The sequence below is a fragment of the Octodon degus genome, unplaced genomic scaffold, assembly GCF_000260255.1.
Source record: "Octodon degus isolate 3935 unplaced genomic scaffold, OctDeg1.0 scaffold00080, whole genome shotgun sequence".
Taxonomy (NCBI): domain Eukaryota; kingdom Metazoa; phylum Chordata; class Mammalia; order Rodentia; family Octodontidae; genus Octodon; species Octodon degus.
In genome coordinates, this window is record NW_004524656.1 from 5,660,255 (window position 1) to 5,685,109 (window position 24,855).

At 51.8% G+C, this 24,855-nt stretch overlaps 1 protein-coding gene across 1 annotated transcript in view; it reads left to right on the forward strand.

The window, feature by feature from the left end:
• Nectin1 (nectin cell adhesion molecule 1) overlaps positions 1 to 12,690 on the forward strand; it is a 61,957-nt gene extending 49,267 nt beyond the window's left edge. The window contains exon 6 of the mRNA XM_023721170.1: positions 8,624 to 12,690. Within this exon, the coding sequence (XP_023576938.1) occupies positions 8,624 to 9,168 (545 nt within the window). The 3' untranslated portion in view covers positions 9,169 to 12,690. The remainder of the gene's footprint in view (positions 1 to 8,623) is intronic.
• Positions 12,691 to 24,855: the final 12,165 nt, after the last annotated feature.

Below are 24,855 nucleotides of genomic sequence, written 5' to 3' on the forward strand. Positions count from 1 at the left end.
ATGGGATTGTGTGTCCTGTACCTGAACCGCTGTTTTGCTGATCTTTCTCTCTGTCAACATAGATGAGGTGGGTCAGCTGCTTTGCCTCCCAGGGGAAAGGGCAAGAAGAGCAGGGATGTTCCAGGGGTGACTTCACAGGGCGCAGGACCCTGAACAAATCTCGTCTATAAAATGGGGAGAATGCGACCTACCTTGAAAGAAAAGCCGATGTCAGAATGACCCATAATGTAGGTCATGTAACCTGGCACAGATCAGTCTGTCACTAAATAACCAGTGCTCTGTGATTATTACATGACCCCTGTCATTATCACTGCTGCTAATGGAAGCATCAAAACAGGTCAATAGAAGAGAAAATTGCCATAAAAGTCACAAAATGGAATGTCTTCAACATCATACCTGAGCTATCTGCAGTGTGAGAAAGGAACAGAAAAAAAAACCTTCTAGAACAGGAAGTGACATCATTCTGCTGCCAAAGTGGACAGGAAGTAACACCTTAGAAGGTCTCTGAAGGCTTACAGGAAACTGGGTGCAGCTCCTGGGGTCCAGGCACAGGGCTTGGGCAGCCTACAGGATTGGATGCCTCTGAGCCTCTCTGTCTCAGGCGTGCGAGGCCTCACGTGTGGCCACGTTCAAGGCACGACTGCAAAGCGGTCAGCCAAAGCTGCCCTAACCCTCCTCAGGGCTCCTCTGTCGTCTGTCACCAGGGAACAAGAGAATAGCATTCCCTGCTATTTCCTTCTACTCCTTGTCAGAGGGGGAAAGTGCAGTATCTCCCCTGGCCTGGGTTTGGGAACTCCCACGGGTTGGAGAGTAGAAGCGAGGGCCACTTCGGGTTTCTGAAGTGGAAGCATATGTAGAGCCTTCCAGGTGCCAAGCGCTGGCCTTGGGGCCACAGGAGGAAACAAGGGAGAGCAGGGCTACTCCATGAGAAATTATCACAGATGTTGTAAGACCAACTGGGTACCCTTGAGCAGGTTTTTCACTTCTCTGAGCTCCTAAACTCCAACATGGGGGTAATCTTGCTGTTTGTCTCAGGCTGCATATGACCCTCAGTGCTCCCTGCATGTGATGCGTTTCCCTCCTGGTGGACTGCCAGTGCTGCCACCACATCCCCTTCTACCACCCCAGACCTCCAGGGAAGCTCCTGATTGGGAAATAGTGAGGAAGCCAGTAAACCAACAGCAGTGTCCTCCCACTGACCCTACTCCCCCGCATGAGAGGCCAAGCCGCTAAAATAAGTAGCGTTCCCAGGCCCAGAGGAAGGGCGAGCAGGAAAGTCGCAAGCTGCCTTCTTCCAGAGCCCTGGGCTAAGCAGAAGACTGAAGTGCAGGCCTTCTCCCTGGGAACCCACTTCAGGAGCGGGGAGGAGGGTGTGGAAGGAAAGAACCCGCTGGGAGACTGCCGCCCTGGTTCCTGGTCCTTGCTGTGGCATCAGCAGTCAGGCCTGTGATCAGGCCTGCAGAGAGCATTGCACTGTGGTGTCGGCTGCAGGGCATATGGGCCAGGGCCACCCAGGCCTCCAGCTGGAAGAGCCCTGCAACATGACTCTGCTGCTGACAGCCTGCGAGGCAGGAGCCAGGAATGCATCCCGCTCACTGAGTCGCTCACCCAGCCCTGGTAGGTCCAGGCACTGTTGACCCGCCCCCGCACAGGACTCCTCCAGGAGCCCAGAGCCTTCTTAGGGCTGTTAATTCTGCTCTTGCAATTTGCAAGGAGCAGACAACCTCAGCCCCAGAAACCCACATCATCCACTGGCCTCTACGTTTGCGGGGGTTTGGGGGAGGACAGGCCTGCGGGGCGCAGTTGTGCCCTGTGCTCCACGTCCCACTGAGCTGGAGGAAATGCATGAGTGAGAGGGATAAATGGGAATTTAATTTTTCATTCTGGCCGTCCGTTCAGGTAATAGCTTTGCCCTGGGCACATGTGGAGAGGGAAACGAAGAGAAGCTGGGTGGGGTGGGAGAGCGCACTGTACAGGGCACGCCCAGAGACGCATGCGTGCAGCTGCCTGTGCACAGGCTGTAGTGAGGAGTGGGCTGCCTGGTGGAGGTCAGGGTTCCTGTGCTGGGGACGCAGGGAAGGCAAATGGCTGGGCTGAGTGGGCAGGGGTGGGGGGCTCCGGGAGGCTCACAGGGAGGTGGTGCAGTGGGCCAGGAACACCATGCAAGGGCTGTCACAATGAATAACTCTCGAGTGCAGAACAGTGGGCCAGGCTGTGGTTGTGGGTTGAAAGAGGGAAGACAAAGCCAAGGCGGTCTTTTACACAAAGCCCAGGTCAGAGGTCCTTGTACTGAGGAGCAATTCTGGGGTTGGCCCCAAGTCACACCACAGGCCGCCAGCCGAACGCCCCTCCTTTCTCCTGGGTGACCCTAAGGTGGGGAGGGGCCTGAGATAGGACCTTGACAGACAAAAGAGACCAAGTGGGCATCATCTATCTCTGCAGGTATTAGGAGAGCACCCAGGCCTCTTGCCACTCACTGGTATAGAGCAGGGAAGCCACTAGGGTGTATGGTGTCTGTCCCATCTCTCACTTCTGGTGAAGTCTGGGTCATCTCATGGGGCTGCAGTAACAGGGTCTGCCTACCAGCTCAGAGGACTCTGGGTCCAGGATGGCAGGCATAAGGTCAGGGCCTCTCTGCCTAGGCATGAGTGTGGAAATGTGCCTCTGCGAGTGTGCAGACGTGAGCCGGTGTCAGCAGGCAGGCCACAGTGTGCATGCTGAGCTTGCAGGCATGAGCCATAGCTGGGCCATGAGCAAATGCCCCCTTCGCCATGTTGGCAAATGGCAGGGTGTACTGGAGTCTGAGAATGCAGCTGCATCCGTGCCTCTGGGAAGATTTGGTCCCCCTCAGCTTGCTGAAGCCCTATCTCATGGCCTGACACAATGCACAGCTGCTGCAGCTGCAGGATGGCAGGGCTTCCCAGCACGTGACCTCCACACCACCCCTCTCCTTGTGGCCAGCTCTGCATGCTGGGAGATGTAGTTCTTGCAGCCTCTCAGCCTCTTCCAATGCAGGAGCATTTCCTGCTGAAGGAAGCATCAGGCGTGGGCTTTGGCAGTAACCCCAAACATTTTCTTTCACCCCAGACCTTCTCCAGATACAAGATGCAGAAGTTGTTTGGGGTTTGTTTGGAGTTTTTTCCAATACTAGGGATTAAACTCATAGCTTCCCCTAGCCATAGTCCCAGACTTTTTCTTTTTTTAGAGACATTGTCTCACTAAATTACTCAGGCTGGGCTTGAACCTACAATCCTCCTATCTCAGCCTTCCAATTAGTTGAGCTTGCATCACTGCAACTTGTTCTATAACCACATTTAAACCCTAACTTCACTTTTTTTCAAATCTACCCAGGGCCCTTCACACTAGCCCACCGACCTCTGTCAGAGAATCAGGCCCCAAGGGAGTGCAAAGTCCCATTGCCTTGTGGTCCTGGCCAGCCTAGCATCCCAGAGGGGAGGCTGCAACCCTTCAGGAAAAAAGCCAAGCTTTCTCTTTGTAAGAGGATGTGAGGGAGGCTGGCTGTGCCCCTGCCAGCAAGCTCAAATGAGCCCACTGCCGGCTCCTCTCTCTCCTCCCAGCTGCAGCCCTTGTGGCTCCGCTCCTGGCACAGGGACAGGAGCTACTGGCTGAATGTGACAGCTGGAGGGCTAAGGGGGAGGGGAAGGGTGCTGCACCCCGCACCGAACAGCCCCTCCAGCCTGCACCTGAGTCAGGTCCCGGCATCTGCCCCTTCTGCTGGACCTTTGCCTTGAACTCTGCAATCCTGGGAGCTACCTCAACCATTCCTCAGACCCTGCCAAGGATGACCTTAAAGTAGCCAAAATAACTAGGGTTCCCTTTGGTCCCAAAGATCTCCCAGAGAAGAATAAACTTCCTTAGAGCACAGGGGCAGGGAGCTTAAGCATGGGTCCTAAAGGGGACAGAAGCCCGATATAATCTACCCCCACTCCGCTCCTGCTATGCCCCACTCCAGTGAAATGAGGTCCCCAGTGTGTCCCATCCCTGGTTTGAGAGTCTCCTGAGGCTCACCTCCAGATACAACCTTGTCATGAGAGAATTCACTGTTTCATTCAACGCATATGTCTTGAACTCCAGCCACGTGCCAGGTAATCTAGCACTCAGTTTACATCAATGAGCAAAACAGACCAAGTCCCTGTCCTTGTGATGCTTTGTAGTAATTCTAAAGGTGAAATGTAAAACCAAAAAAAAAAAAAAATTGAGTCAGGAAATGATAAATGCTAGAGGCAGGGGGAGGTTCATGCGTTACAATTTTTAAATAGAATTATTCCGGAAAGACCTCATGAGAAAGTGAAATTTGAACCATGCCCTGAAAAGGATGATATAAGATGGGGAAGAACCTTGCAGGGCAAGAGCAGCTGGTGCAAAAGCCATGAGCGTAGAAGGTGTAGAGAGTGGGGTGACCCTGAAAGAAAACAAGAAGATGGGGACAGAAGTTGGGTGGGGTGCAAGTCACAGAGAGTGTTCTTGCACAGTAAGCTGTGCAGACTTGGGCCTCTACTGTGAGTGAATCAGGGCCACTGAAGGGCTCTGGGCAGAGAAGCAGTGGGATACAGCTTACACTCTACATACCAGGTCCGCTCTGCACTTTGGCTCTATAGAAAGTAGCGCAGAGCAGGAGAAGGTAGAATCAGAATGGCAGTTAGGTGGCTATTGCCGTAAGTCATCCGTGTGGGAGACCATGGTGTCTGGACCAGAGTGGTCATAATGGGGATGGGGAGGCATGCGTGGGTCCTGAGTGTACTTTGAGGTATAATTTCAAACTTATCTGGGCCACCAACCATTCTCGTGAAACAGAAAATATAGGAAACCCCACCATACGGTGATTAGTGGAATCAAAAAATTCAACCTAGTCAAGTCAAACCTGGGAGCTTTATTTTTTTATTGGGCCTATCAACGAGACAGAAAAATACCTCTAAGGACCTTAATTCTGTAGACGGCTAACACACAAAAATAGTCAGTGCCAGCCTATGAGGGCATCGCATCCAACAATCCTGCCCCTTATTCCAGCAAAGGAGAGCAATTTTAGCCATTTGGGAACTGGCAAAATAAGCTGAGCTAGTGGTGGTTAATCGTAATTTCTACATACTTATCCTTCATATCTTCATCTGTGATTAATGAAATAATGGGATTGGCGGGTGTTCAGAGCAGCACAAGAGGTACAGACCATTAGAGGAAAAGTGAAGTATAGGCCAGAGAAGAGAAGGCCGCATAAAGAAGGGACTGCGGAACTGCAGTAGGCAGGGAGTGGAAAGCAAAGGCTTGCAGCAAGGAACACCCCTGGAGGACAGTGTGACAGGTGGCTTTCCATTGCGATGACAAAAATACCTGCAATTAGTTAAAATAAGGCAAAGTTTATTTTTCTGAGGTTCGAGTCCATGGGCAGTTGGCCTATTGCTTTTGGGCCTAAAGCAAGGCAGTATCCCAGGAAGAGTGTGTGGCAGAGGGTGCTGCTCACCTGGCATCCAGGAAGCAAAAAGAAGCCAGGGTCTCGCTATTTCCTTCAAAAATAAAGTCCCAGTAACCTCACACCCTCCCACTGGCAGCACCTCTGAAGCCCCCTGCTACCTTCCAATAGTTCTACAAGCTAGAAAGCAAGACTTCTACCTGTAGGCCTTTGGGGGGACATTTATCCAAACTGTAGCAGATGGGAAGGAAGGCCAGCTAGTCAATCCCAAAATGAAATTGCATGATGGAATCTTGCAGGGCTGACTCCATGGCAGTAGGGGATTTATTGCTGGCCTTTGAGAAAGGGAGTACTCATATCCATAAAGTGAAAATTAACCTTGTATCTGTGGATGGGGCAATGAGAGGGAGTAAGGACTCAAGTGAAGGTGGGAAATCCAGGGTGCACAACAAGAAACCCTGGCATGGAGGGATGAGATCATGGACGGGAAGAATCAATAGTATTTAAAGCTGATTCTGAATTCAAAGATGAATGAGATTCTGAGCTGAAAGAGTAGACAAAGAGTGGTGGCACTGGAGGACCCAGAAGACTTGTGCTGAATGGAGAGGACAAGTTATGTTGGAACAGATGAATTTTGAGTTGGTAGTGAGAATTTTAAGTAAGAATGTACTATAGGGAAGTTTTTCAAATGTGTACTCCTAAATAGGAATCCTTCCTCTGCCAAGAAGTTGGGAAACACTATGTTACATATCTCTCTTTTAGTTCAATGCATGTGACAATAGGACTCTGAAGTATAAGCCAGTGTTTCCCACAGTGTTTGACCCTAGTATTTTTCTTGACCCTCTGAGCCTGTGATTTGAGGTTCCTTGAGCCATAGTTTGGGAAATCCTGCGTCAGAGGCCTTAGGAGAGAGAAGTTCTAGGGTCTCTGAAATAGTATGGAGAACCAGAAGAACAAGGGTGAAAACCATGAAACTAAGAAACTAAGACCAGGTATGCCACTGGGAAAGAAAGCAGAGGGTAAAGGCTGAAGGGCCCCAGGCAGACCCTCTGGTGAGACAGTGAGAACAAGAAAAGGCTCAGCAGTGCCGCCCAAGACAGAATGCCCATAGGAGTGCCAAAGTCAGGGAGTTCTTATGATGGAAGGCAAGGGGCACATTTCAGAAACCACAGGCAGGTCCCTCTGGCTGGATGCCCCAGCTTACTCTCCTGGCCTTCCCAAGTCCACACCATCCTTCCCATCTCCTCCAAGGTGCCTTTTGCAGCTCCACAGCAGTGTTGTCACTCCCCTACACTCCTGAGCCTCCACTGCGAGGTCCTTTGGTAGCTGCTCGCTGCTCTGACATTAAGCATGTCACCTGGCTCCCTAGCAAGGCTGGGGTTCTTGCATCCCATGGCTAAGGGGGATTCAGGACATGTGTGCTGATTGGACGAGGGAGTAAGGAGAAAGGGGACCATTGAGATCTGGTGAGAACTGAAGAGGAAGTGAGCAAGTTGGAAGTACAGAGGAAGCAAAGCTCCTTCCTGCTGCTGCAGGATACTTGTAGCCCTGGCACTCCTCTCAAGAGAGCAGGTGTGGGGCCATTCTAAGGGCAGTAAACAGACAGACCTGGTGTGCTGAGAGGAGCTTGAGGATCCAGGAGCCTGTCCCAGAGCCAGGCAGTCAGGACAGACATTCAGGAAATATTTATAGGCAGCTCCTCAATGACCTGCCCTGAGGACAGGGGTGACAAATGGGGAACCCAGTCCTTCCACCAGCTCCAGGCACAGGAGTATCTGAGTGGCCCCAGCTCACCCATGTGACCTGGACAAATGGCCTCCCCTTCTCTGGGCCCCATGTGTTTTCCTGAGCCCTTCCAGCTAAGAGAAGGCCTTTCTGATTCCCAGAATCTCCACCCTTGGGAGAGCACCCCACTGGTTCAGGCCACCCCACCCGGCAGAGGGGGTGGGGCTCACAGGAGGAACTTGATTCCAATGCAGTGAGTGACACTGAATCACGGAGTGAGCTGGCTGCAGCCCACTTCCAAGGGCCTCACTATAGGCCCAAGCAGACCCTTTCACCCTGGCCAAAGAGAGGAGGAGAGCTGCCCCATCAGCCTCCTGTCTTGCCCTGGGCCTGCCATGGTCTCCGGTGCCACCCTGTGGTGGTGCTGAGAACCACCTCCCTGAGCCTCACCCTGGGACCTCTGTGGCCTCTGGCCTGGCCTGACTTCATGCAATCTCCCCAAGCCCTGCAAGAGCAGGGCTGCAAGGCCCAGAGCAGAACCACACCGTGTCCTGGCCCAGATGCCGTAAAAGCCAGCAGACTTGTCTCTTGCCCCCTAATCTCTTCTCTTCTTTTCCCCTTTACTCTCTTCCCATCTCCAGTGTCCTCAAGGTGTCCATATCTGAATACACCCATCATCACAGCAGCATGCTTGTGCACGTGCTTGTGCCGTGTGCTGATCTTCGCTGCATACACACGCTCCCCAGCTCCCATTTCTGTCTGGCCCTGTATTCTGCCGGGTCCACAGGACCTGACCACAGACAAGGGCCCCAGCCCTGGTTTCTGATACTCTGGCAGCTGATTGGTACTTGCAGGACACCTCCCAGCCAGAGCATGGAAACTCATTTGTGCCCTGGGGGCAGATGCAGGGCACCTAGTCTGCTCTAGGATCTGAGTCCATGGAGTCACAAGGATAATGTTGGAGCACAGCTGTGTATGGGAGCAGCCAGGGGATTGGTGACATCGATACAGGCAACATTGCACCATCAGCTGGGCGTCCTTGGGCAAGTTACTGCCCTAAACCCTGTCTGCTGATGTGCTCAACAGCAATGATGGCATTCCTACCTTGTAGAGCTGTGACAGTGAGTAGCACCCAGCAGATCCCCATCCATGCTAGTGCACAGGGACACCAAGAGTTTGTGTTAGGGCTGGGGGATTACCACCTCAGAGGATGATCAGGGTGGAAAAACCTGGCAACGTGGGCGCGGTCTTCTACCTCTCCTCTTGCCTGTCGCACCGCAGCTGCCAACTCTACAGCAGGCTGGGCTCCAGGAAGGGAGGGAGGCCAAGGGGCTCCTGGAACTGGGGCTCAAGCCAGGGGTATGCACTTCCCAGCCCAGCCTTTCCTCCCCTGCCTCCGTCCCCTCCCCGCCCCTGCTGATCCCCCAGGATCAGACGCTGACACTGTCCCCTCCATCTCTTTTCCTCACCCAGAATTCCCCTACACCCCGTCTCCACCTGAACATGGGCGTCGCGCGGGGCCAGTGCCTACAGCCATCATTGGGGGCGTGGCGGGGAGCGTCCTACTGGTCCTGATTGTGGTCGGCGCTATCCTGGTGGCCCTGCGCCGGCGTCGGCACACCTTCAAAGGTGACTACAGCACCAAGAAGCACGTGTACGGCAATGGCTACAGCAAGGCAGGCATCCCTCAGCACCACCCACCCATGGCACAGAACCTGCAGTACCCGGATGACTCAGACGATGAGAAGAAGGCCGGCCCGCTGGGCGGCAGCAGCTGTGAAGAGGAAGAGGAGGAAGACGGAGGGGGTGACCGCAAGATGGGCGGCTCCCACCCCAAATACGATGAGGACACCAAGCGGCCACCCTACTTCACAGTGGATGAAGCCGAGGCCCGGCAGGACGGCTACGGGGACCGGACTCTGAGCTACCAGTACGATCCTGAGCAGCTGGACTTGGCTGAGAACATGGTTTCTCAGAACGACGGGTCTTTCATTTCCAAGAAGGAGTGGTACGTGTAGCCCCTCCTTGGGGCCTCTGTCTGTGCCCACATCTCCCTGCCCCTACCCGCACGCCCCCTTCCTGCCCCGCTGCCAGCTCCTTCGGGAGCTACACAGAGACTCAGCTCCTGCCCAGAGGCAGCCCTGAACTCCTGGGAAGCCAGGCAAGTGGAGGGCAGCCCTGACCTGGCGTTGTTTTGATTTCCTGCTCCTCCTCCGGCCCTCCCCTGTGGTGTTGTGTTCCACTGTGGCTTTGGTGTTGCTATACCTTTCTTCAATGACCCCCCCCACTGCCCTCTGTGTGGGGAGCCCTGTTCTTGTCTTGTGTACCTGGGCATCCCTCCAGGGTTTGGGGAGCCAGCCCTCCCCGGCCCCCCAACACTGGAATTTGTTTGTGTTCCCTTTGTTGGGGAGGAGCGCTGAGGGGCTCCAAGCAGAAGATCCCCTACCCCCTCCACCGAATGCTGCTCCTCTTCCCAAGGAGAGGGAACCCAACACCCCCACATAAGCTGATGCAGTTGGGGTGTGGGGCCTCATCGAGACAGCTGGTGTGACCTAGAGGTGGGGGTGTGACTTCTCCAGAGCACCCAGGGACATCTTGTTTGTTAAGTGATTCTGTTGAGGTTCCCACCTGGAGCTTGGGCAGTGTGCTTACCTGGTGAAGGTGGTATTACATTTTTTTCCTCATTGGTTTACAGACTCAGTCAACCCAGCTCTGGTGCCTCCCTCCCCGTCCCCTAGTCTGCTCCCCGCAGAGGGGAGGACCCCAGGTGGACTCTGCCCACACTTCCTGTATGCCTGTGCCCACATATGCACAACGTACATGCACACACGCCACCCTATGGCTGCCTGCTGTCCCCTGGGATCACATGCCCCACCCAGGCTGGACCCTGCCTAGGGCCTGTCCCTCTCTGCTCCGCCTCTTTCCCCGTTCCCAGCTAGGGGTAGGAGCAGCCTGTGGAAACTTCCAGGGACATCGAGGATGGAACCTCCTGGAGGCCACCACTCTAGGGTTTCCCCTTACAACATGGAAGTTTCTCAGATTTCTCCCTTATCTGTCAAGTGCTAACAACACTTGATTCTCTTGGAAAGTCAGGGCTGGGATCCCAGAAGTACCTGCAGGAGTCAGGGGCAAAGAAGTATTTATGTAGAGAAAGAATTCTGCATGGGAAAAGCTCTGCACACAGCCTGGTAGGCAGGGGCACAGCTAGCACCTCACACATGAAGGCCAGTGTGGACATCATGGGCCTCCCAAAAAATGTAAGGGTGGTGGAGAAGCCAGGGAGCCCACTGCTCACCCACCCTCCACTCCCTGCTCCGCTCCCTCTGGTGCCTGCTCTGGGCTGCGAGCACAGATTCCCTCCTTGAGCGGGACTTGGGGTTTCTCTCGGGCAACCAGGACTGGGCCTTCCCACAGATGCCATGGAGGAAGGCCTCTCCCAGCCCCCTCCATCTCCCAGCTCCAAGTGCCTCAGTTCCTCCATCTGCCCCCCAGGGCCCTGGCACTCCAAAAGACGTGCCCATGGGAAGACCCTGGGATAACAGGAGCGGGCCCCAAGCGCCCTTAGGCCCGCCTCTTAGGATCTCAGCTCCCTCAGCCCAGGGTGTCAAGCTCTGTAGGATGGCCAGTGTTGGGGGGAGGGAGGCAAACCACTCTGTGCCCCACGGGCACTGACCCACCCTGCCATAGGCTTCCTAGGGGAGCCCTTCAGTCCCCACCTACTCCCTCCCTGGTGCTGCTATTGAACCCCAGCTGAACCTCCATCTCTGCCCTGGCAACCTTGGGCCCACCCGTTGGGCCACTTTCACCAGCCCTCACTGCCCTGACCCTAGTCCAGGCCGCCCAGTAGCCACGTAGCAGAAGTCTGAAGCCATGTGAACCCCGGGGCGGCTCTCCCCTCATGGCATGGGGGACACTGGATGAGGTGGAGGTGAGAAGAAAAATCTAGGATCATTTTAGTCCCAGGGCAGAGGGAAGTGGAGGAGCTGGGCCGCTTCTCCCGAAGTATTAGTGTCCCCTGGGGCAGGGGACCTTTCCCACCTTACAGCACTGTCCCATCCCTCCTCATGCCAGTCTGGCCTCTCTTCTTGGTTCCCTTGTGCCCAGGCAGGAAGCAGGCTAAGGCTTCTACCTGATAGAGGCATTTTCTGTCCCTGTGGAGCCCCAAAACAGAAGATTCGTCCTCCTGCGTCTCCCCCACACTGCCACTAACTATTCCTCATTTGGGGACAGACCAAGGAGGCTCTGGGCCTAGCCAAAGCACTTGGTCCCCACATCCACACCTTTCTCCCAAGCAAAGCACAAACTGTGGGGTCCACACAGCTGGGGTCAGGAGCCTGCCAGGCAGCTGCTGCCCTGGTGAAGAGAGGGCATGAGGTAGGGGTCAGCACATGGCCTAGGTACATGGGGCTTTCCAGGTCCCATGTTTGCCAGCAGTGGGTACTGCTGCTGGGCTGCAGACATAGCTAGCAAAGGGAGATCCAGCCCAGCAGGAAGATGTGGACGTTTTGCGTCTCCTTCATGCCCCCAGCATGAGCTGAGCTGCTTTGCTGAAAATAAAATAAACTTGGTATTCATTGTGCCGAGGCCTCCCCCGTCGTCATCCTGCCTCGTGTTGCTCTCCTGGTCCTTGCTGTCTACCCCTATGCCCGTGTGTCCTTGCAGATTTTGGTATCGTTCTAATGTGCAACGACCATCCAAGTCCCCTCTTGCCAGAGGATCTGAAAAGCAGCAGCACAGAATCAGTGAACACAAGGCTGCAAGTGCAGCCACCTCAGGCCTAGCACACATGCACACGGCGGGCACACGCACCTCGCACAGACCCAAGCACAGGTGTGTGTGTGTGCATGCGTGCACACTCATGCCCAGATGGGCGCTCAGCACACACAGGTAGACATGGCAGAGGAATGGCTGTACCCTGCTGGACGCCTTGAAGGAGAAGCGGGGACCTCCCAGTGCTCAGGCCCGAAGGAGACCCACAGAGGCCCAGGGCTTGAGCATGTGCCCCCTCTGCCGGCTCCACAGGTGCCCCAGCCACTGGCCCAAGAACTTTTCTGCCATCCTCAAGGCAGAAGCATCGGGACTTGTGTCAGGTGGATGCAGGCAGCTGACTGAGCCTGGCAGACTCTTGTGTTCCTCTCCTAGGACAAGGGGGCAAGCTCCCAGGCCCTGCCAGGCCTGACTGCCAATGGAAACCCTCTCCTGCGGAGGGGCAAGGGCGATGCCCGGGAGGCTAGGGCTCCAGGCCACGCTGCTGCCACCATTGCTGCTGCTCTTCTGACCCTGCTGTGAGGAATGGGCTTGGTCAGGAAAAATGGCTTTCCTTTTTTTGTACAAATGGAAACAAAATCCAGGAGAAGCTGCCACCCTCACCTCTGAGTGTGACTCGCTTCCTTTGCTTCGGTTTCTTCGTCACCATTTTCGTCTTTGGTCCTGGGGACGGCCCAGCAGATTCTCCTGGTTCTGACCTAAGGGGTGTTTGGATCACCTCCTTTTACTTGTATAAAAAAAAGATGGATTGAAAAATGTACTGAGGAAGAAAAATGTACTTTTTTATAAATAAAGTGTTTAACACAAACCTGTTTGCCTTGTGTCACTGCAGTGGGGAAGATGGAGGTGATGCTGGAAAAGATACATTGGCAAGAGGGTAGGGGAGAAGATGGGAGCCCCCCCACCCTATGCCCAAAGCCATAGTCTGTGACAGCCTCACCTCACTATCTTGCAGGAGACCCCAAGGAGAATGCACCCAGGCTGTGGTGGAACTGTCTCCCACACAAGTAGGAAGACCTTGGACAGAGGGTGGAGGCTGAGATGGGGAGAAGGGCAGTGTCTGCTAGGCTCCTCCTTCAGAGGGAGGCCTGGGATGCCTTCAAGGAAAAGCAGTGCTCCCCAGGGCCACACTGGCTTCTTCCCACAGCTGCTGAGCCCCATTCACCTGCCTCACCCCTCTGGTCTCCACTCCCTGCTGCCCTCCTTCCTGCCAAGACCCCTCTTGTGGCTCCCTGGAGAAGAAAACCAGCAGTGTCACACCTGCTGTGTTAGACAGATCCCTAGGGACAGCAAAGAGGGAGCTGTGTCCTTTCATTTTCTATTCTGAGGATACGATGCAACCCAGCTCCCCCTGGAACACAGCTGGCACCCCACCCCCCATTTCGCTCCGTGGGGCTGGCTGCAGGGAAGGTCTTGTAGCTTGGCCACCTCCTCCCCACACCAGCACCATCTGCTTCCCATCTCCTGGGCTGGAATGCAGGACAAATCAATCCTAGGGGTGGGAAAGCCAGGGCCTCGAGGCTCTGCCCCTCCCTCCAGCCCCTCCAGCCCTGGTAGCCTCTCTTTTTCACTGAAATCCACACCATAGGCCCCTGGAAGAGGGAGTAGGGTCAATAGGAAAAAAAAAAGGTATACACTAAGCAGAAAGCCCTCCTGCTGTTTTGTGTGCAAGGCCGTGTCCTCCACACCTAGGGTTGGGGCAAGACAGGTAGAATCAGGCATAGAGGAGAACCCGCAGCTGCTGGCCTCTGGCTGAGCCCCTCACTGGAAGGCCAAACCTAGCACCCTGGACAGGGCTGTTTAGATGTTGATATTAGAATAAGATGCAAATTGGTTGTTTAAACGGTCACTTTCTCACTTTTCCATCCTGTCCATTTAAGTTAATTTTTAATTTGTGCAGGCAATAAATGCTTAATTACATTATTAATATATTGGAAGAGAGCAGTGGACAGAATGTCCTAATTGGCATTTAACTAGAGCGTTCCGGCAAATTAGCCAAGACTTTCTCCAGCAGCAATGGAAGGAGGGTGAGCCAATTAGTCCCGGGCACAGCCTCTCCAGGCAGAGCTCTGGTTGGAAACATCAGGCCCAGCCCCTTCCCCAATCCTCAGTGCCCCACTGCCAGTCTCCCCCTGTAGACACCCCAGGTATCCAAGACCACACTTCCAGGTTTCTAGCTGAGTCAGATTTAGGACAAACTTTCTGTCACTTCAAAAAGGCTGGGTCCTTCTGCCAGACCCAGCCATTGTCCCAGTTCTGGCACCGCCACTCTCAGCACAGCAAAAGACCCAAAGCTGGATGGCTTGGAAGCATCCCCTGCCTCAGTGGCTCAGGTTCCCTTGGGATATGCCCACTATTGCCCCATTCTGACCTATAGGCCTAGGACTTGGATACCTGACATCTTCTCTCTGGAGACCATGGAGACCTCTCTGTCCAATCCCCCTACATACCTGCTCCTGGCTGCAGATTTTTTTTTAAAGGGATGAACATGATGAATTGAGGGATTTATTTATTCACCCATGCATCCTCATTTAGATCACACTGGTCCAAGCACTGTGCTCTATTGTAATAATCCCTGCTCAAAGAATGCAGGGCTTCCAGATTTCCAGATTCCAGAACAGTCAGTACATGCTGGCCACAGACAATAATGTAAAGTGATGTGGTAGCACAGGGCAGATCCTGATAATGTTTTCTGAGAAGGTCTGAGGTGACATTTCACCTGGTCTTGAAGGATTTGTAGGGGTGTGGGTTGAGAGTATTCCAGGCAGACCTGAGAATTGAGCATCTTAGGTTACTTATTTTTAAAGTGCCCATCCTTAGTCCAACATAGCTACGCTGTACATAGGGAGTGAAATCTAGAGAAACTGAGGTTTGGCCCATCCACACCAACAGAAAGCAGCACTGTACATGCTCAAGGGCAAGGCTGTGTCTCAGAAGCAGCAGGAGGCCAGGAAAACCCCAGGGGTGGGTGGCATCAGCCTAACTCCTAGTGTAGTCAAAGATGCTAGAGCTGACACAAGTTTGTGAGTCCCAGTAAAATAGCCCCCAGTGGGGTAGAGATGGAGCTTGTAGGTATGACATTCCGTGGTAAGTGGAAAATCATCCATCAGCTCAGACTCATCTACAAAGGCTTCCTGGGAAAGACGGTATCTGAGATGGTTCTAAATTGGGGGGAAGGATAGTGGGATAGTGGGATAGTGGGAGGAGAAAAAGCTCCCAAAGGCCTGAGGGGAGCACCAACTGGGCCCTGTTCTAGAGCACCTCCACACTTGCCCCATGGCCAGGATCTCATGGGCAGCGGTGCTTGGGCTCTGCTTTGGTGCTGGTTCTGAAGTCCCCAAAATCTATTTTCTTTCCTCTCTTATAGGCTTGAGGTAGAGCCTCCTGTAAAGGGGATGTGGTGAGTTAACATGGGCTTGGGTGCCAAGTATGCTATTTATTGTTGGCCTCATCAGTCACTTTCACCTCATCACCTCCAAGGCTTGGAATCTGGATAATAGAGACTTTGGTGGTGGCCACTCACCACCAAAGTGGGGCCAGGTGGGAGCCATACCTGAAGCAGCAGACTTTCTGCTTTCAGATCATTCCCAGGCACTGGGCGTCTGCTAGAAGGAAAAGCAGGATTCTGAGTTTAAAGTCCAGGCAGCAGGATCAATAGGCCCTCCCTGAATGGTGGCTTACCAACCTGCAACAAGTAAACATGCTTCATGACAGGGGACAGCTCCATGGTTCCCCTGATAGGTAGGTTGGAGAGGGCCTGCTTAGAAGCCTAGGGGCAGGAGGCAGGGGCTGTGCCCTTTAGGGTTCTGCCTGCCTAAAGACTGGCCCCAAATGTCCCAGGAAAGCCTGTTCACATAGTCCTTTTGCGGATGCCTGGCTCAGAGCTGACTGGGTTTCTTCAGTTGAAAGAGCCAGCTCTTTTTCATTTTATCATACTCCCATGACACTCACCTCCAAGGGAACCCCCACATCCCACCACGTCACAAGCTGCAGCAACCAGTAGCACCATGACAGCCGCCTCCCTCACTAGACTGTACCCCGAGAGCTGGGAGCATGTCTTGTTCCTCCCTGACACCCAGCCCGGGGCAGGCACACAGTGGGTACTCTGTAGAGGCGGAGCCAAATTAAACAAATCAACATCAGAGCCTCTGGTGGCAGCACCTTTCAGTCCTTAGAGGACCCCTGCTACCCCAGGGCTATTCTGTCATGTAAACAAAATGTCCCTGCCACAAGTCTCACTCCCTGGTCTGGGCATTTCCCCATGAGGGCACCCAGAATAACACAGCCAGGCCTCTCCCCTCAGGAGATGGCAACTCCAGGCCAAGCCACTTTTCCACATGTGTCACCCTACATGGCAGTCATCCGGCCACAGAGAACACAGCTCTCAGGCCCTGCCTATGCTTGGGAGTCAGCTAACCCTGAGTTCGGGCCTTGGTGCAGTGCGACAGAGGTCACGGGAAAGCATGATCTCAAAGTGGGCCCTCAGTGCAACCTCACCCAAACCCAGGCTCTTGCGGCCTGAAGGTGAAGTGATGTGTTGGTGACGCTTCATGGACTGTAACAAACATACCGCTCTGATATGGAACCACTGACAGTCAGGGAGGCCTCTGTACGTGAGGGCAGGGAGTCCCTAGGAAATCCCTGTACCTTTCACTCAATCTCACTATGAACCTAAAATTACTCTAAGAAAATCTGTTTTTTGGTTGTTGTTTTTTTTTATAATCCCAGTTGTTTCAGGTACTCCTGCAAATAAAATACTACCATTTCTTTCTCATTTCAATGAGCCAGAGGAAAAATACTGTGCCCTGCAACTGATCTGATCAGCATGGAATGGGCATGGGGGAGATTATTGATATGTCCTCCCTGAACCTTGCCTACCCACCCTTATGTGGTGGGCATGGCTCTCTAGCCAACCTCATGGTGTTGCCATGGATACAGAGGTAGCTCAGTTGCTGATCAGGAGCCGGATGCATGGGTGGATGGGTGCACAGACCTTTGGATGGGCAGGTAAACCTCTCCTGTGTGCTTCTGCTAAATATGATGGCTTTCATGTATCACTGGGGATTGGTTCTGCATTCCAGCCTGTGGCAGTGCTTTGGGATGCTGACTCTATCAGTTTCGTGCACCACAGACACTTACTGAAAATACAGTCAAAGGAAAAAAAGACAGGACAGTAGAGTCAAGCTGACCATGATTCAGCTGTTAGTTCTACCACTTATCAGCTATGTGGACGTTAGGCAAATTGATTGCTTTCCCTGAGCCTTATTTTTGAATCCATGTAAATAGACTGCTGAGATGAATAAAGATGGCTTTTATAGAGAGTCGGTTATTTGTAAAGCAGATAAGAGTAGTATCTACCACAGGTGGCTGCTGTAAGGATTAAAAGAAAATAAGCTCCATCTAAAGCACACAACACAATGCCTGGAACAGGCTGGGTGCTGCTCAGTTTTAGCTAGGGGAGTGTGATTGCTCCCTGTAAGTCTTACCACTGTGTGCCGGCCCTCGGTAGGGAAATAGAACCTGTCAGGAAAACAAGACCAGGTACTAGGGCACTTGCCAAGTCCTAGCTAAGATTCCAGCTCTGCCCCATCCTGGCTAGTGGTGACCACCGTCCTCTTAGACTTTATCCTCGCTAATAGGCATCATCCCCACAATGACCCACCAGCTGGTTAGAGGGCTACAGGTATGAGGACAGCGCCTGGTTGGAATCCCCATGCTACCCTTATGCATGGTGAACCAGGGCCAGCTGAAAGAACGTGAGACTGTGCTTACTCCAAATCAAAGACTGCTAGTGCATGCTCCAGTTTCACCTCTAGAAATGTCTTGGGAACTTAGGCCCTGGGGATGTAGCTCAGCAGTAGAGAGCTTGCCTATTATATGCAAGGCCATGAGTTCCATCCCCAGCACCAAAAGGAAGAAGAAAAATCCAAGAATGACAGCACATGTCTGTAATCCCAGCACTCTGAGACAGGACAATCTCAATTTCAAGTCGAGCCTAGACCATGTAGCAGCTTAGTGAAACCTTGCCTCAAACTAAAAATAGAAAAAAGAGCTAAGTGTAACTCGGTGTGAAAGCCCTGATTCAAACTCTAGTAATGCAAAATACATAAAATTTTAAAGGGGAAAAGAGGGGATTCCACATAAGTCTTTGCTACTTTGTTATTTTCGTTCTTAACCTTTTTGTTGAGCGATGCGACACCGCATACCACGGAGCACAGAGTGCAGATGCTTGAGGCCCAGCTCCACGTGTCTGCGCCCATGTGAAGACAGTGGCCCGCTCACACTCCCTCCAGACAAGGTGACAGGGCATGATGAGTGCTTTGGGGGAGTCCCAGGGGAGCAGAAAGGGAGACGCAGCAGCAGGAAGCAGGGATCCTGATGTCAACTCAGAGTGGCTGGCCTGATGGCAACACCACCAGGTAGAGAGCACCAGGAAACTTCCTTCTGCTCCCCACGATTGATTCTGAAGAAATACCCATTTCTTGGTGGATTTAAAAAGGCAGGGGACAGTGAGCCACACGTGTGTACCTACACTGATGACTGTAATGGGTTGGGCCGAAGGACAGACGTTGGAAGAGGGCTTCAGGCAGGAGGCAGGGAATGTGATGGAGAGAGGCCTGCTGCGGAAAAGGTGGGTAGGCTGTTTCCAGGTGACCTTCTGCTGCTCTCCACCAGGTGACCTCCAGCAAGCCTTTTTTGCCATTCTGAGTCCATAGCAGAGGGTACTGGCGCGCGGATCCTCCCTGCATTTAAAACAAAGAGCTGGGGCAATGGGATTCTGGTAGCCTCTCCAGGCTCTTCCCGGAGACAGACTGGCAGTGCTGGATTAGCAGGTCCCTGAGCTCAGGGCAGCCCTGACAGTGATGAATCACTGTGGCCCATCCCATGGCCTCTGTCTACTGCAATTGATGCTGTGACCAGGTGTCTGGGGGTGATAGTGGCCAGGCCAGCTTCTTGCGGAGCCTGGGCTGCAGTGACAAGGGCAAGGGGTCAGCAGGCCTCTCCTGGCTGTTCTTACTCCCCTTGCTGATGAGAGCCCCATACTTTGCCCTCCTCCGCAGAGGGGCAAAGGATCTACCCTGCTAACAAAACACAATTCCAAACCCTACAAGAGAAAAGCAAGAGAAGCAGAAAAAAAGGTTCCCACAGGAAAAAACATGGTATCCCAGGATGGGTACCCCAACTGGGTGCCCTACATTTCCTCTGATGTCATTTAAATAACACAGCAGTGGGGGAAGGCAGATCCCCAAGAAGACTATGTCTATGATCCATCTCCAGCATTTTCTTCCAAGGAGGATGTCTGTTCACTCTAAGAAGATCTGATCAATGAAAGTAGAGGTTCCTTGCCTGGGAGCTTTCATGAAACATCAAATGCTATGGTCTGAGCCCCAGGAAGTGGGTACTGACCTTCCCCAAGGCTCTGTATAAGACAACCCTAGACAGCTTCACATGCCCTCTACCTCAGGCCAGATCCTCCTTTTCAAAGCTTGGGCCCATCAATGTCCTGACCTGCGCCCTATTTTTTTCCATGTAGCTCAGCGTATGCAAATCCCAAGCAAGAAGTCTATCTAACTCATTTTAGAATTACAGTTGTTCCTTGGTATCTGTGGCAGATTTGTCCCACAGGCCCTCTAATGCCAAAATCTGTAGAAGTTCAAATCTCCTTATATAAATGGTGTTGGATTTGCATGCAGACTGTACATATTCTCCTGTATTCTTTAAATCATCTATCTCTGTGTTGCTTATAATACCTAATACAATGTAAACGCTATATGCTATGGTTTGGCTCTGAAATGTTCCCCGAAAGCTCATGGGTTGCAACCTCGGTCCCCAACACAGCAGCATTTAGAGATGGGGACTTGTGGAAATCATTGGATCACAAGGACTCTGCTTGCAACCCTGGATTAATCCATTGATGGGTTCATAGCTGAGTGGACTACAGGGCGGGAGGTGGTGGAAACTTCAGGAGGGAGAGCTTGCCTGGAGGAAGGTCACTGGAGCATGCCCTTGAAGGGCGCGTTTTTGTTTTATTTTATTTTTTTAATGTATTTGGTACAGGGTCTCACTACACAGCTTGGCGGACTCGTAGGGATTCTCCTGCTTTCAGCCTCCACTGCGCTGGGATTACGGGCATGTGCTACTACGCCTGGACTCGGTCGCTGGTTCAGCACACCCAGAGACAGGGTCAGTGCAACACGCAGATTGAATCCCAGTCCCCACACTTGCCTGAGTGAGCGCTTAGTCCTCTGAGCTATCTCACCGGCCCTTGAAGGATGTATTTTGTCGCGGCCCTTTCCTCATTCCCCCACTCTCTCTGCTTCTGTCATAAGGTAAAGAGTTTGGCTCCGGCATGTGCTCTCCACCATGATGTGCTGTCAATATGGAGCCAAGTGTTCATGGACTGCAACCTCAGCAACCACAAGCCAAACTGAGTCTCCCCTTTTCTGAAGTGATCTCAAGTACCTGGCCCCAGTGAGAGAATGCTAACCCACTGTGTAAATATTCAGATGTACATACATAGTGTGCATTCGGAAGAGAATAAGGACAAAGGGAAAGCAGCACATGCTCAGTAGATTTGTAATTTTTTCTGAATACTTTCCATCAAAGGTTGGTTGAACAGGAAGCTTTGGAACTCACAGGTACACAAGGCTGAAAGCACAAACCATTAGAAGCAGGTGAAACCTCAGGGATCATTTTCCCCAGCTCTCAGATAGAGAAATTGAGTCCTAGGAGCCTTATCAGAGTAAGAACTCTGGCAGAGTGTGGTGGTGCATGCCTGTAATCCCAGCACTCAGGAGGCTGAAGCAGGAGGATTACCATGAGTTGGAGGCCAGCCTGGGCTACATAGTGAGACCCTGTCTCAAAAAAAAAAAAAAAAAAAAAAACAGAATTTCTTACATTCATATAAAGTTTGCCAATCACAAACTGACCCAAGCTATTTCAATAATAACTGAGATTTATGTATCATTCAGTACCAGGCACTACTCAAGGTGTTTTACAATATTAAATCCACCTCCCCCTACGAAGAGTGTTATTACTACCATCACCCCTAGGGCAGAGGAAAATGAAGAACTGCAAAGGCTTGCCCAAAGCCAGAGAGCTACGCTTCGAACACAGGTGCCTGGCCCTAAGGGCCCTGCCGCTAACCACATGGCAATCCTGCCCTCTGTCAGTAACTGCCACCATAAAGACACTAGAAATAAAGCCCTGCCTGGCCTCAGCGCTAGAGCTCTTGGAGGGAGAACCACATCAGCCCTTCCTCAGAAAGTCCCCACAGGTTTCAGTTCACCCACAAAGCGGTGGCCCAGGCCAGGCAGTACAACCCGAATTTGTGAGAACTGTGTTCACCATCAAAGTGAGTCATCAGAGGCAGGCAGGGCTCATGAAGAAAGGTTTCCTAGAAAAGATGGTATCTGACATAATGTGGTAAAATGGAAATGTTCTGGAAAAGTAGGATCAAACATGCTGCGAGGAGGGACAACTTCCATGTGGCAAGCATCAGTTAGAATAGCCTGGGTCTTTGGCTGCAGGAAGAGGACCTTGGCACTCGGTCATCTTCCCAACCCCTTGCAAGGTTAGCAAGAGGCAGGCCTGCCCAGCCCTTATTAGTCAATAAGGACCTCCAGGCATATCCTGCCCAGAGTCACACAGTGATGAGTAATAGACTCAGAGCTTGAACACAGGGCTACTGAATCCACACCAAGTACTCTTTGCACCGTACCCAAACTCTCCTGGACAAGAGACAAAACAGACTTTCCAAACAGGATGTCAATGTGTGAAATTTATGGGCTCAGACCCTAACAAGGCTTAGACATACACAGAATTTTCTGGAAGCAAATGTGTTTATTTGCTCATTCACTCAATATTTTATTAATTTACCCTTCCCCCTTTCCTTCCTTCTTCTGAAACTTTCAACAATGATTTGAACCAGTCAGCTGTGGTAGAACACCTATAATCCCAGCACCCACGAGGCTGAGGCTGAGACAGAGCAACTGCCATTAGTTCTAGATCAGTCTGCATTACGTAGTGAGTTTGAAGCCTGAACTACACAGGAAAAAAAAAAAAGAAAGTTTTGAGGTAAAATTTCCAATAATCCATATTGAATAGGATTTATTCAACAAACTACCACCATGGCTCACAATTTTCCATTGGCCTGTTACTGAGTGTATTGATGACATTTGAGTAGTGCTTAAGAATCCCAGACAAGGCGCCTTCATTGGTAGGGAATTCCCAGTTTTGGAGTCCTGTGCGCCTGAGTTCAATCACCAGGTCTGCCTCTAATGAGTTGGGGATTTGGAGCACATGTAGAAAATGAAGACCCTAAGTCTTTCATCCCAGGCCCAGGAAGAACATAAGATGCTGCACACCCAGCCTGTCCTGAAAAATACCATCTCCACACACCACCCACACCCAGCCCCATGCCCACTCCTAATCTAAAGTAGGGTTCATCCAGTCTTTGTCCCAGTAAAAACGCCAGACTCCAACTCTTCCCATTTCTCTTTTTAAGGTTATTTCCCTGTGATTTGGCATGAGATTTTTAAAAATTAACCAAAATCTCACTGAGGCTTCCCACCATGCTGGAACTAAACCACCCTTCTCCTTATCCCCTCTCCAGATGACCTACGGTCCTGAAGTTCCCCAGCTTTCTAGTCTTCAGCTCCCCCTCTACTCCAAACACACACAACCTTAAAACCAGAACTCCTTCTAAGGAGGCTGGACTTGTGCCTTCGACCTTGGCAAGGCCCAGAGAAACTGCACTGGATTAAATTGCACTTTAACACAATTAAAGAATTGACACACCTGTATCACCTCTCACATCAGTTCCTTCAGATCATGCTAAGAGTCCTCTCCATATCCATTTTTGTGGAGGACTTTCCACCAGGACCTGTGGCCACAGTATAGGGTCAGAAGGCCCCTGCTCAAAGGAGTAGACAGCTAGACCAAGAACAACCCTCACTCCAGGAAGACAAACAGCCCTTTAGAGTTCCCCTCTTTGCTTTGGGAATTTTAAACTTTTGAGGTCCTAACGCAGGACTTAACAAGGAGGAAAAATACATTTCCCCAACCTAAGAAAATTCCCCTTTGGACTTCCCTTTCCCTGTGGTTGTTGTTCTTTGTTCTAATACAGATAAAAGCAGTAAGTTTTATTCTATAAGTAAAGTTTTATAACTTCCTGTTCCCATACCTTCCTGTTTTGCCCAAACAAAGCCATCAAGATATGTGAAGTCACAAAATTATCACAGTGTAACAAACTGGCTTGGTTTTACTTCTGTAAACTTGCTTGCCTACAGGTTTCATGCCAGTAAGAAGACCAATTTAAAAAAAAAAAAAAAAAAAAAGACCAATCGCCTCAATCCTCAGTAACATGTGTAACAGAGGAGCCCTTCCTTTGTTCAGGGCTCATCCCTATGGACATAACTCTGCTGAGTCAGTGTACACCGAAAATAAATCTTACTGTTCCCCCTGTGGTCTCTCTGGTCTCTTGAATTTTGCAACTGTCCCACCCTGTCTGGGATCTTGGCATTCTATAATCTTCCTAACCTCCACAACTGAGCTTCTGTCTGTCACACTACTGTATTCTGCTATTGTTGAGGGTAGTGTTGTCTCCACACGTGGCCCATGACCCCTGGACTTACCTGTCTCCACTTCCACTTCCTATGTACTCCAAAGAGGTGGCCTAGCGTCCACAAGTCCACAAGATAGTAAGGAACAGGTCCTCCACACTAGAGGTGGAAGACAAGAAATGTGGGTGCCCTAAAATTGGAGACTCTCTGGGCCAGCAGGCCTTCAGACCCAAGTGTGAATCCTGGCAAACTTGGTTGCTACCTCTGTGTGACTTTAGAAAGATGATTTCTCTCTTATACCTCAGTTTCTCATTTGGAGAACAGGAAAACTGTTACTCCTACTCCATGGTATTGCTAAAATTATAGCAAAGATAAGTAAAAGCCTACTGTGAAGTGTAAGCTGTGAAATTCTGTCAATGTTAAACATCAAGCAATGACCTTTCAAGGTTATTTCCTACCATGAAGACTCAGAGACCTGCTCAGAATACAGTCAGTGGCAGGACTCCACTTCCTGAACCCTCCCCAGGCATGGCAGAGGCCACCTTGGAACAGGCCCTGAGTGCTACCACCCCAGAGGGACATTTAGAGCAACTCCAGGGTCAGCTGGTATCCTTACGGGACATCCTCTTGTTCTCACAGCTGAGTGATACCCACCAAGACAAGCCCAGCCCAGCAAGTGTTGACAGTTGACGCTGGTACCTGTCAAGGGCAAGCCCAGGTACCAAGAGACAATAAGTATCCAACAGGTCATGTGTAAGGAAAGCCCAGACTTGTGTAGCTCAGACACAGACACCTGGCCCCAGACAGACACACCGTTGACCTGCACCTCAGCCTCCCCAGTGACCCGGAAAAGGATGGCCACCAGGTCACACAGCACCCAGGCTGTCCTCAGGCAGAATTTTCCTTCACAGTGTGTGGTGCATCCGTATCTGACAGACCATTACACCAGGAGGAGAAATAGGTCCTCCACACACTTAGCTATTCCTGGGGGCAGGGGGTGGGGGGTCTCCTGTTCTTCTCACTTTCTCATGAAGTGCTCATGTTGTCCTAGCTGAAATCAAGAACAGAATGTCCCCACTAGCAGTGACTCATGATGGGAAGCTCAAAAGTTTGAGATCACTAAGAGCCAGCTCCTCTAGAGAGGTGGACCAAGGAAAGAGCTTAATAGAGCTGGAGGTGGGTCCTGTCTCCAGGCCACTTGTTAAATCCTCCAGGTCCTGGGACTTGGGTGGGCAATAGCCTTGTGAAGCACTAAAAATAGAGAGCAAGAACAGGAAGAACAGGCAGGTCTATAAGTAGAAGTGGGACAGAAGCAGCAGGACTGCTGTTCGCTACCCCTATCCCCACTTAGATCCCCTCCCCAGATACAGGTTC